Raw genomic sequence first — 13,200 nt, 5'->3', positions numbered from 1 at the left:
CTGTTCTTGCACTGGCCTCTGTCACTAAGGGAAACATTTCTTGCCTTCCAATGTGATCCCTTCACTTGTAGAAGGTGTATATTTGCTGGCATTTCTAAGATCTGCCCCCCACTCCCTGGGCACTTTCCTCATGTACTTCCTCTGCCTTCTCCAGGGCCTGGACTTTTCTCCTGCCCAGCCCTACGTACAGCTCTTCCCCTTTGGGGCAGCACATGCTCATTCTGGGAGTATAGTTTGCCTAGAGACAGGACACCTGCTATTTCTGGGCCCCTTGGCACTCCCTGCACTCTCCCTTCTTCCCCAAAAAATGTATTTGAGATTTTACTTTTCTTTATGTTTCTTTGAATGACACTTACTAACTTAATATTTTGTTCATAAAACAGGCAATATCAAGAAGCAAGAGAAACCTATCTTGATCTGGATAATAAAGTAAGGACTTTAAAAAGGTTTATTAAATTGCTGGAAGAAATAATGACTCATAGATACAAAACATATCAACAATTTAGAAGGTAAGTGCATTTAAAAATATTATCACATATCTCACAGTTTCATATTTTGTTTTCACATTATCCCTTATAAATAAGAAAATTAAATTGAAAGAACTTCACATGATCAGTTAAAGAAGAAACTTCTTTCCTTAATTGGGCAGTATTTAGGGTCCTGTCATTTAATCAGAGAATTCTGGATTGGAAGGGACGTTTAAAGCAAGCTGATCGAGTTTTTCTCCTCCATTAGATACCCTTTACTAGGTAACTCAGAGGTGGCTATTCAATCTCTGCTTACATAGGTCCTTTGAATGGGAGCTCACTGGCTTTGAAACAGCCTGTTGCACTTTTGGACATTGCATGTTCTTAAGGGATACAAGTTTTTGACGGGACCTGTTGAGGTAGTATCTCAGTTTATGATCTAATGGAATGGTGTGGCTCCGTGGATGTAGACTCTGATTTGTTTACTGCTGTGTCTCCAGTATCTACCACTGTGCCTGAAATGTAGTAGAAAATTGATATATATTGGTTGAAAGAATGAACACAAGATCAGAGAAACTGGATATTATATGTACCCAGAAATATTCATATTCTCAGGGATAGATTGACCCCAGTGAAAATCAGAAACAACAGAAATAAACCAGAGTTGGTTTATTTAGTTATTATTTAGTTGGTTATAAACAAACTGTCAGTTTATAGGTAGGGATGGCCCTTGACCTACCTGGAGTCAAAGCTGTCCTCGTCTTTGCACTTAACCCCTGTTTTCCCCAGTGGCATTCCCTCAATGATCTGCTTTTTACCTGTATTCATACCCAAAACTCTATAATCCTAAGACTAGAGAATTAAAAAATATATATATCTAGTATGTATGAGGAAATTCAGTTAATTCCATAAAGAGAAGTAGGTTTTGCATGTTTGGTCATATTCCTTAACTAAACTGTAGGTTAGTTTTTGAAATGTGTGCTTCAGTTTTGTAAGCATATTAATAGGACTTCACTTATATGGGATTTATTTTTAACTTTTTGAGGCTACTTGTAAGTTTCATCAAATGGGACCTGAGCAGCTGGTCCAGGATCAGCAATGCCCTTTGGGGTACTCCACTGATACCTTGTGAGTTAGAAGGCTTCTGCCTGTGGGAACTGGGACTATTCCTGGCTCCAGGTGACCTGCGGGGATTGCTTCTGCGGCTTTGGGATGTTTGTTGCTGCAGCTTCGGGATGTTTGTTGCTGCAGCTTCACACGTGCAGAGAGAGTTCTCAGCATGAGACTTGTTGCGCCCTCTGTCTGTGCTCTGGATTTCCCTGTGTGCTACACTCTAGGCTTTGAGACCTGCAGCAGCTTGGCCTCCCCAGACGCCCAGCTCTGTCTTCTGTAACAGGGAGACCTTCAGGCTGGGTTTCCACTCCCCTTTACTCTTTCTGTAAATAGTGATGTGGGACATCTATAAGGCTCAATTCATTTGTTTCCCGTATTTTAGAGATCATTTTGACTGGAATTGCCTGTACTGTTCGATGTCCAGTCTGAAAACGTGTTTCATTTATTCCATGCAGTGTTTTGGATGTGTCAGGCTAAGACTATATCCAATGCTGGGGCACCTCGGTGGCTCAGGCGTTAAGCGTCTGCCTTCAGCTCAGGTCATGATCCCAGGGTCCTAGGATCGAACCCCTCATCGGGCTCCCTGCTCCACGGGAAGCCTGCTTCTCCCTCTCCCACTCCCCCTGCTTGTGTTCCCTCTCTTGCTGTCTCTCTCTGTCAAAAAATAAATAAAATCTTAAAAAAAAAAAAGACTATATCCAGTGCCTATTTCTGCATCTTTTTCAGAAGCAGTAGGGTTTTTTATATTGTTACCAGGAAATTTATATTCAAAATATTTTCTGTAAAGGTACTCATCTTACAGTTTATTACCTTGATATGTTTCTTCACCACTGACATGTTTTATCTTCTTTACCCAGTCCTAGGAGTAGAATAAGAATGATCAAATTTTTTAAATTGTTTATCTCTTTACCCTGGAGAACATTGCCACTTTATTAGGACAGTTTCTCTTAGACATCCCATGTATGGAAGCAGTTGATACTTATCAATAGTGAAAGAAAGAAAAGTTAACAGAAAATTCTGAAAACCAGCTAGCTTTGTGGTTGCTGTGTCACAAAAGAAAGCTTAAGCTCTCAGTGTTTCCTGGGGGAGAGATCTAACGTAGTTTAGCAAGGGAATTAGGAGGGATAATAATAAATGATAGTTACTCTGAAGAAATGAACCATAGGCCCATTAAGGAGCAAAGATGTTAAGAAAATACTAAGTCTTCTCTCATCTAGATCTTATTTTCCAAATACCATTCCCCCTTGGAGAAATGGCTGGATTCCAGAGCTGGGCAGAGAAGGTACAGCTGGGCCCTCTTGCTATGCCAGGAAGTAAGGAAGTGCTTGGAAGAAACAGGGAGTCATGCATGATAAAAGGACATAAGAGGCAGCCTGAAGAGGCTCCCACTGGCCAAACCTGGGCCTGTGTGAGGCAGGAATGGATGGTAACCCAGTGAATAAAATAAGAATCTGTGACTCCATCCTGATGAATAGAAAAGTGAATAAATAAATAAATAAATAACTGAGGAAGAAGGGAAAGGTCCTCCTTACAGTGGAATGCTGTGTGATAGATGGAGTTTGCATTGTGCTAGGCTGTGGGTAAGGTATTATAGGTATAGAACAATTAAGAGATTGCCCTCACCCTTAATGTCTCCATAAATTGAGAGGAGATATGCAAATGAATAGGCCATTTATTTATTATCTTAACACTACTAGAGCTTAATCTCAAGGACGAGATTTATGTCTTCTGTATTAGGGTGATGCCTCGTATAAATTGCTTGAATTGATTGATACATTCATGAACACGGCCAGACGTGGCCAGATAATATGGACGGGCTGTAATGTAATAGAATATATTAAATGTGGGATAGCATCATTTTTCATTCTATTACGTTTGTTTATTATAGAAGGAAATGAGGTGGTAAAAATGTGGGGACACAAAATATAAAGACGGGGGGAAAAATCTTAAAATTCTACCTATTAAATGGGCAACTCGTGTTAACATTTTGGCATATTTCTCTCTGGTCTTACAGGCAGGTTTAAAGATCATGCTGAATATACAGTTTTTATATCTTTATATTCTTTTTAATGTGCCCTATTTCTTTATTCCAAGGTGTTTGACTTTACGATGCAAATTGTACTTTGACAACCTATTGTCTCAGCGGGCTTATTGTGGAAAGATGAATTTTGACCACAAGAATGAGACTCTGAGCATATCAGTAAGTGTCTTAACTCTTCATATGCTAATTATTAGGAGAATTAGCTGCTGCATTTCTTTTGATAATACATTGATAAGCTTTAATCTGTTGTCTTTGAAAAACAAAAGAACTTACTTTTAAGTTAAGGCTAGTGTTTGCCCCAGTGTTGAAAATTAAATCGATCTCATTGGCTAACGCTGTCCTTGTACCTACCCCTCCACAACCACCAAAAAGATGACTAGGAATTTTCAGTAACAAATGTTTACCCTCCTTCCACTCCACAGCTTTCTTTTTAAAATTCGTCTAGCATTTTAATTTATGTGGGATATTAGAGAAAGTCCACAGACTCTGGAAGTCACTATAGGAAACCAAGAAAGGATTTCTCAGAAGAATGTTCTATCCCTTGTAATTGTCTTTGCATGTATTTCTGAAGGTATCTGTAGATCCAGCCTCTTTTGAAAAAACAAAGCCACTATATTCAACTTTGTAGAGTCTGTGTTTGTGGATTCTTTCATGGTCATATGCTTTGAAAGAGGGAGTAAGGGAGATAGCATTAAAAATTATGTGTTCAGGGGCGCCTGGGTGGCTCAGTCATTAAGATTCTGCCTTTGGCTCAGGTCATGATCCCAGGGTCCTGGGATCGAGCCCCGCATCGGGCTCCCTGCTCAGAGGGAAGCCTGCTGCTCCCTCTCCCACTCCCCCTGCTTGTGTTCCTGCTGTCGCTATCCCTGTCTCTGTCAAATAAATAAATAAAATCTTTAAAAAAAAATTATGTGTTCAGGTGGTCAAGAGCAACCACCCACTCTAAATAATTGGGGCAAAATTTTTATTATTTTTTTATTTTTATTTTATTTTATTTATTTATTTGACAGAGAGAGACCCACAGCAAGAGAGGGAACACAAGCAGCGAGAATGGGAGAGGGAAGAAGCAGGCTTCCCACGGAGCAGGGAGCCTGATGCAGGGCTCGATCCCAGGACCCTGGGATCATGACCTGAGCCGAGGGCAGACGCTTAACGACTGAGCCACCCAGGCACCTCTGGGGCAAAACTTTTAAGTAATTGCTTACTGCTCTTAGTTGTCCTAAGTTTTATACTTCATTTTAATACTTAGAATAAATGATAATTTACAGTACATATACACAAGACTCATCTAAATTTTTTAAGGAATAATGAATGACGATGCATTTAAAAATGGTCAAAATGCTTAAAGAGGAACTTCATAAAGTGTCTTAGTGGTGACTAAGTACCTGAAAAAGTGCTCAGTATCATTATTCATCAGAAAAATATGAACTTGAGGCGCCTGGGTAGCTCAGTCAGTTAAGTGTCTGACTCTTGATTTCAGCTCAGGTCATGATCTCAGGGTTGTGAGATCGAGCCCCATGTCCAGCTCCATGCTCTGCATGGAGTCTGCTTAGGATTCTCTCTCTCTCTTTCCCTCAGCCTCTCCCCTCTCTCCCTCTCTTAAAAAAAAAAAGAAAGAAAGAAAAAAGACAAATACGAACATATACCATAATAGATGACTATGATACTGCTACCAGTGTGACCAAAACAAGCAACACCAATAACGTCTTGTGTTGGTGAGGGTGTGGAACTAATTTGGAAACCTGTCTGGCAGTGTCCATGAAAGCAATCCCACTCTTAAAAACTCTTCAAAAAACTGATAAAAATTCACCTGATTAAATGGTGATGATTAAAGTCAGAATAGTTGTTACCCTTTGGGTTATTTGTAGTGACTGGGAGAGAACACGGAATCTGCTGGGACACTAGGAATGTTCTGTGTCTTGATCTGAGTAATTACCCAGGTAATTGAGCTGAACACTTAAGCTTTATCTTCCTTACTGTATATGAATTATACTCTAATGAAAATGAAAAAAGAAGAAAATATTAGGAGGGTTTGGATCATTTATCCCCAGAGCTAACTGTACAGGACAACCGAAGCTAGCCCTTCTGATATTATCACCCCTGTTATTCAAAAAGAGTATTACTGTTTTAAGGATCCTTTAGTTCTCTAGTCTTTGTTTTACAAATAAATAAACTGAGACCGAAATCCCATGATAAGTTAATAATAAAGGTAAAATTTAGATCTCCACAATTAATCTAGGGCTTCATTTATTAGATTGATACAAAATGCAATTTTGGAGTAAAGGACCACATCCTGTTACTTAGTTCTTGCTTTTATGTGGAGAAGTTTGGTTGTTGGCTTGGTTTGGCTTTTTACTACTTAGTTGCTTTTTCATTTGGATTCTCACAGATTCAGACTTATGGATGATAAAAATTTCAGTGTATGTTTAAATTCAGAATTTTTTATAACCCTTTTCTAAATGAATGCTACTTGAGAGGCACATAATTTTCAAATAGTGGGTGTGAAAAATAAGTGACGTTATGTGTCTGCTAAAACACATGTGGTAAAACTTTATGGTAGACAAGCTGATGGTGCCCCATTTTTCCACCTTATGGGTATATATGTATGTCTGAAATTCTGTCCAAATGAAATAGACTTCCTTCTAATGTTATTTTATACTGTCTCCCCAGGATATTGTGTGAAAGAGTTTGTTATTAATTTTATCAATTTCTTTTTTATTGTCCCTCTGAGCCCTTATTAAGAGGAATTTTTGAAAGAGATTTTACATGTTCCAGTTTGTTGCTGCTGTTCATCCTGGACCAGTGTGAGCCTCTTGAAGTTGGTCCTGTTGTCTTTTTGACGTTCAGTAATTACCTTTAAAGCAGCTTAACCACTAGATGTCACTATAATTCAAGTAATAAAAGATTGTCTTAGTGCTTAGCAATGCTTGAAAAAAGAAAAAGAAAGCAATCTCATTCACAGTAGCATTGAAAGTAATAAAGTACTTAGGAATAAATTTAACCAAGGAGGTGAAGGATCAGTACACTGAAGACTATAAGACATTGATGAAGGAAATTGAAGAAGACACAGATAAATGGGAAGATATCCCACATTCATGGATCAGAATTAATATTGTTAAATAGGTGTCATTTCCATATCACTAAATCACTAAATGATTTTATTCTTTTTTTTTTTTTTTTACCGTAAACCCATTCTTTTCTAATGCTAGCCAACCTTTTTGTAAAGAATTTAGTCTGACTTTTGCTCCACTTTGTTTTTTAACTCACTCAAGGTTCAGCCTGGAGAGGGAAACAGAGCTGCTTTCAATGACATGAGAGCCTTATCCGGAGGAGAACGTTCTTTTTCCACAGTTTGCTTCATTCTTTCTCTATGGTCCATTGCTGAGTCTCCTTTCAGATGCCTGGATGAGTTTGATGTCTACATGGTAGTGTTAAATTTTGAATTCTCAAATTTTTGTTGTTGTTGGAAATGTGTATTTTGAAAGGAAGCAATTCTTTCTTTAGTTTTACCCACAAGAGAAGGGATCCTGCCCTGACACTTTAGTCCATGAGAGGTGGTAGGGAAGAACTGAGAATTCTAATGCTCTCCCTGGAGACCCCGTCCTGGGCTTCCGCCTCTTCCCTAGCCTGTCTCCCCCTTCCATTTTCACAGCGGTAAGCATTTCCTTACCCTTGCTTGGATCAGAAGAGCAGCAGATACCACACAAGGGGCGGGAACATTTGACTTGGAAGTTACAAACCTAGGATTGAGACCTAACCTCTGCCACTACTTCCATAGAGAACTTTGGGCCTCAGTTTCTTCATGCATAAAATAACCTCATTAACCTTTCCTGCCTCGTAGGGTTATGGTGAGACGATCGAGTCTTACATGTAAACGCACTTACGATGGTGGAGACAGAGTGAGCCTTCACCAGCCAGCCGTTAACCGTGCTGTGTACTTCTTAATGCCTTACACCTTCTTAAACCCACTGTAATCTGGGTTTGGACTATAATACTCTAGTAAAACTTGTTTAGCAAAGATCATCAATGAACTTTTAGTATTATTTTAATTCTTTGAAGTATTTGGTACCAGAGGCCTATCCTCCGCCTCCTATAATGTGTCTTCTTGCCAGTTTCTGCTCTCCTCTTTTCTGGTTCTAGTGTGTTCCAAGCTGCCTCCCCTCATGCCATTGCCCTTAAATGTGTGAGGTCCTCTTTGTTTTTTATACTGTTGTTGATTTTCCTGGATATCATACACTACATACACCTACACACTAAACACACACACCACATACACACATACACACACGGAGTCCCCAACACTACCACCTACATCTGGATACCAACAAGTCTGAGTGTCTCCTCCTGACGCCTCTCTTGCACCCCAGACGCACATGCCCAACCACTGTTAGACATCATCAGGCATAGCCATGCCTCAGACTCAGCAAGTGTTCCACTCAGAGCCTCTTCCTTTTCCTGAATCCGCTACTTTGATTGCTGGCAAATTGCTGTTACCTACCATGTGACCTCGCACTGCCAGACCTTTGATGTATCTGTGATCCTTCCTTCCTTTTTACTTGCCCATCACATCTGACCTTCCGAGTCTCTGTTCCTTCCTGTTAGCTTGTCTGTGTCTCCTCACCCCTGCCTGTTGTAACCGCCTCCTGTCCAGACTCCCAGACTTTAGGCTTCCTTATTCCTTAGTCCCTCCCTCACTGTTTTGCCAGGTTTATATTTCTAAAATGAATCTGATCATGGGCACTTACTTGTTTAGAACTCTGAGGTGGTGAATTATCTTATCTGGGATGAATGTTTAATTCTTTGGGTAACTGAGACCCTTCGTGATGTGGCATCTCCCCACTTCTGTGGCTACCCCTTATAGGCTACTTGTGATTTTCCAAGCACTGTGCCTCTGCCTGTTGTGCCCTTCTTTGTGTATGTCAGAATCCTACTCATCTTTCCAGACCTGGTTCGATGTGACCTTTATAGAGCCTTTGTGACCACCAGGCAGGATTTAGGAGCCTCTCAGAGCTCCCTTGGCACCACGCTACACCAACTCATACTATTATTTTTATATTTTATAATATAAAATATATTATGTAATTTTATATTTATACATTTTACTATTACATATTTTATACATTTTCATTCTGAAGTTACCAACTATGTCTCGATATTTTTACCTACCTGATGCCTAGCCCGTAATAAGTACTACAAAGTGCTCGTTCATGCAGTTTATCCCTGTGAGTCCTGTATAATCCTGTGTCATTTTTCCCCTTGATACCATTGCTGCAATTGGTTAGAAATTTTCTGAGAATTGGCTTCAGAGCTAATTCACAAATCACAGGAGAGGATTGTTCTTACCAGGCACTCATTTTGTTTGAAATGCCATTTTGCAGTCTTATCACCCATCTTATTTGTCAGATTTAATTCTGAATAACTTCTTTCTCTTTCAGAAACTTAGAGGTTCTTAATCAGAATGGCATTTTTCCCCATTGGAATTATTCAGAAAAATGTGCCCAAATTCTGAAAACCAATCAGAAACAAATATATTTTGGTGGTTTGGCAGCTTTGTTATGAAATGATAGGCCTCTCCAGGGCAGTGTTTTGAAAGGACAGCATCTGCGTGTGCAAGCTCTCGTTATTTTTGTTAACTTTAAGGTAGATTGCTTTACAGATATGCCAGAGGGAAGAATTTATATAATACAAGCCATTGAGTAATATAACCAGGATGTTGGTCTGCCTCCAAAACAGTGTTTTTAGCCACCATGCTGTACCACCACATGAGGTTTCAAGTAGACCTTTAACAATGTATGCCTATAAACGCATTTGGTTATGTTTTCCACTTTTTAGTTTTCAAGGTACTTGGATTTTTTTTCTTTCTCTGTTATTTGAACTCAGAAAATGTAAGCCCACAGTTTAATTTCGTTTCAAAACCTGTTATAATGAAGCATTGTTTTTCTATATACTGATATGCTATTTAACTTCTTTTAAAGATTGAATCGAGGAACTGGTTTATAAATTTAAATTGGTTCAGGGCTCCTGGGTGGCTCAGTCAGTAAAGCGTCTGCCTTCGGCTCAGGTCATGATCCTGGAGTCCTGGGATTGAGCCCTGAGTCAGGCTCCCTGCTCAGCGGGGAGTCTGTTTCTCCCTGTCCCTCTGCCTGCCTCTCTCCCTGCTCTCTCTCTCTCTCTCTCTCTCTGTCAAATAAATAAATGAAATCTTAAAAAAAAAAAAAGAATATAAATAAATAAATAAATTGGTTCGCACTGTACACATTGTAGCGTGATAGGGTAGGGGCAGAGGTTTTAAAACACCTTGATCACTGAGGGAAATTTTGAGAGAATTAATACTTTATAGCTGTCACTTTTGATATTGTTCTCCTGAGGGATTAATTATTATTACTGTCCAAATTAGATTCATTCTCTAACATTTAGTTGTGTCTTTGGAATATTTGCAGATTAATTGCTAAGTATATTTGAGGGAGGGAGCTATACTTACAAATATTCTGACTGTAGAAATTACCTGGAAGATACATATTTTCAGTTATTTTCCTCTAATAGTTTTGGGTATTATCTTTCCCTGTGTGAGTAGTTAGGCATCACAGATAAGGTAGTAGGTGAACCCTGGATAAAAATGCGGGGTTTTGTAACAGCCAGCAGAATGCTGCTTTTGCAGGAATATGACTGATGCAATAGTGATCCTCACTTTGTTCTTCAGGACATGGTTAACCGGAGGATTGCAATGGACATGATACTCAAGATGGCGGATTCCCAGCGTTTCAGACAGTTTATCTTGCTTACCCCTCAAAGCATGAGGTAACTTTTAAAAATTCTTCTGTGAATATATACATCAAATATATAAAAGGGGGAAATAAAATCTCTTATAATCTTAATTTTTTAAATGCAAATACATAAATCACCAATAAAAAGAAAAATCAGTTCCAATGTCAGGAGATCTAAGATAATTTTTCCTTTCAAGATATTTAAAATTTTGTTTGTGTTATCTCCCTTCCATAACAGAAGCAAGTTGATGTGAATTTGATTATTGACTTGTTACTGTTTCTGTTTTGACTCTGTTTCTTCGTGGTTATCATGACCAACTAGTAAAGTAATTTTGGAAATTCTGTTTAGACTAAAGACACAATTCATGATTTCCCTGGTCTTGGCTCTTCTCCTGGTGACTTACTGCTTCTAATCTTTCTGAATAAAGAGCTCTGTTCTGCAGTCAGTCAGCAGGTTTTGAGTACTTACAAGGTGTCAGGCATTGTGTCATTTAGTGTTGATATTCTGCCTCTAAAGTGGTCACTTGATCCTCTGGGGATTGAAGTTTGTGATTGGGAATATTCAGGTAACTGCTTCTTGGCTAGACAAGAATAAGAATTAGAAATAGTTGGTATATAAATCTCATTTTCTTTTTCTTCTAAACTGAAAGCCTACCGCATTTAGCAGGATGTTAATTTTTAAAAATGAAAACAAATGATTTCTTTATTGCAAATTATATTTCTCCTAGAACTCCAGATAGTCAGCATATCCCACATTAGCAGATGCAGTAGATTGGTGTTTTCATGAGGGAGTACTAGGATTTTTTTTAATGTGAAAAAATTTTCCTAGTAATCTGAGTAATTAATTTTGCTTCCTCTAGTTCACTTCCATCAAGTAAACTGATTAGAATCCTTCGAATGTCTGACCCTGAAAGAGGACAAACTACATTGCCTTTCCGACCTGTGGGTCAAGAGGAAGAAGAAGACCGAAGTTGATCTGTAACTTCCTGTGGCCTACGCTGTGTCCTCATGTTGAAGGATTTGTAAAGGGAAACAGATTCAGGAGTATGTAATGAAATAAAATGAAACTGAAGATAATCTAAAATAAAAGAAAATTCCTTTATATTTCTGGCCCCAATAAAATATGTAAATAAGTCTAGAAAGCCTACTACAACCAGCAATTTAAGATTTCTGTTACTTTACTTTGAAGAAATTAATTTCATAGTATTGGTTTTAAATCTTTTTTAAGTTCGTTTTTTTTAACCATCTACTTTTATAGATTGTTTTTCAGAAGTGAAATTTTGTATATATGTACATGTACATATCTGTTTAGTTTGGGTTCATTTCTATGGTATTTTGTAAGAATTAAAATAAAAGTTTGAGCACCTGATTATATTTAGTTTTGTTTTCCAGAGTATCACATTCTCATCGCAGGGGTTGGGGTGCACAGGTGGTCTGTGGACGGGGACCAGTTTGCAGTGGAGTTATTGTCTCTTTTGCGTAATTATGAGGGACCTGCACAGGACTATAAAACATTGCTCAGAATTCCTGCACAGGTCATTTTTTATCATTAAAGATACAACTATAGATTTAGGCTGTACTTTTAATTATTATATTTCATTCAAATTTAGGATGCTCTCTATATGGCACTTTGAAGGAGCACCAGAGCACTACCAGCTCTGACCCAGTGCCTTTCTCAGGCCTTTAACTGTCGTCCAGCCAACTAAGCGTCTAACCCGTGTCAAAACAGGATTGTGACACGGCACCGCGCCCTGACCTGCAGTGGCGTGCTTGTCTGCTTTCAAACCCCTCTGTTCACGCGCCAGCGCTGTTGGCTCAGCTTGGGCTCAGCTGAGAGGACCCAGGCTGGGGAGAAGGGCTGGGAAAACTGGGGCTCCCCCTGGAGCAGGAAAGCAGCACAGAGCCAGAGGCCAGCCTGTTGATGGTGAGCTGACATCTGTGCCATTAAAGACACGTCCTGATTTTAGAGTTGTTTAAGAGTGTGCTTCATAGAATGATAAAATATAGCATATTGTAAGAAGTGGTAGTTATTGACTTTTTTTTTTTTTTTTTGAAGAAGGCATGAATAAGACTCCTGCCTATATTCTCTTTGATACTAGGGTAAGTGCTAAGTTTTTAAGACAAACATGGATACCCAAGAAGCATTCCCTGTATTGCTAGCAATAAATATTTATGTAATTGAAAAGGAAGTATTTTAAGAAAAAAAGCATTATTTTAAAAGCAGCAACGCAGCGCCCGGCTAGCTCAGTCAGTAGAGCATGAGACTCTTAAAAGCAGCAACACTTCTATTGTTACTGAGAAAAACTGGATTTTGTTTTTTATTTTAGTAGAGGGGAGGGAGTCTGATTAACCTTAAAGTGAGATCAGTTGGCAAATGAGAAGTTCAAAATCTGTGCTCTTCTAAGAATTTACAGAAAGAGGAAATGTATGCCAAAAGTTAATAAACATCCCCCCGTAGCCATGCAAAGTCTGACCTTTTAAAGGTATGTTTATGACTAGTTTGTAACAAAACTATTTTTTAACAACATGTGCTTTTTCAAATAAAAAATATACCAAATGCATAAACTTATATTAGCTAAATAATTTTAGTGTCTGAATCTTTGTGATAGTTTTTGAATGTTAATGGTTCTGAATACAAAATGGGAAATATAATCCTCAGGTATCCGAACATCTTTTGTTAAGAGTCGAAGATTATTCATTGCTTTAGCCTCACAAAGTTTTGGTTTCAATTATCATAAATGAAAATATCTTCAATTAATGTTCTAATTAATAGTAACATTAATTAGAATAAAAGAAAAGAAAAAAGTTTTTTTTT

The 13,200-nt window shown here is 38.5% G+C and overlaps 1 protein-coding gene across 3 annotated transcripts in view; it reads left to right on the top strand.

Moving 5' to 3' along the window:
* SMC6 (structural maintenance of chromosomes 6) overlaps positions 1-13,200 on the top strand; it is a 118,653-nt gene extending 105,453 nt beyond the window's left edge. The window contains exons 23-27 of one of the 3 annotated variants that reach the window (XM_027622757.2): positions 384-509; positions 3,675-3,780; positions 6,894-7,046; positions 10,322-10,419; positions 11,246-13,197. In XM_027622757.2, the coding sequence (XP_027478558.1) occupies positions 384-509; positions 3,675-3,780; positions 6,894-7,046; positions 10,322-10,419; positions 11,246-11,360 (598 nt within the window). In that variant the 3' untranslated portion in view covers positions 11,361-13,197. Of the gene's footprint in view, positions 1-383; positions 510-3,674; positions 3,781-6,893; positions 7,047-10,321; positions 10,420-11,245 lie in introns of all 3 variants that reach the window. The other 2 variants (XM_027622756.2, XM_027622758.2) reach the window with 2 other exon arrangements.

The sequence above is a fragment of the Zalophus californianus genome, chromosome 8 (assembly GCF_009762305.2).
Source record: "Zalophus californianus isolate mZalCal1 chromosome 8, mZalCal1.pri.v2, whole genome shotgun sequence".
Lineage (NCBI taxonomy): Eukaryota > Metazoa > Chordata > Mammalia > Carnivora > Otariidae > Zalophus > Zalophus californianus.
Note: the sequence above shows the minus strand (reverse complement) of the source record. Positions and strands in the feature narration are given on the sequence as shown.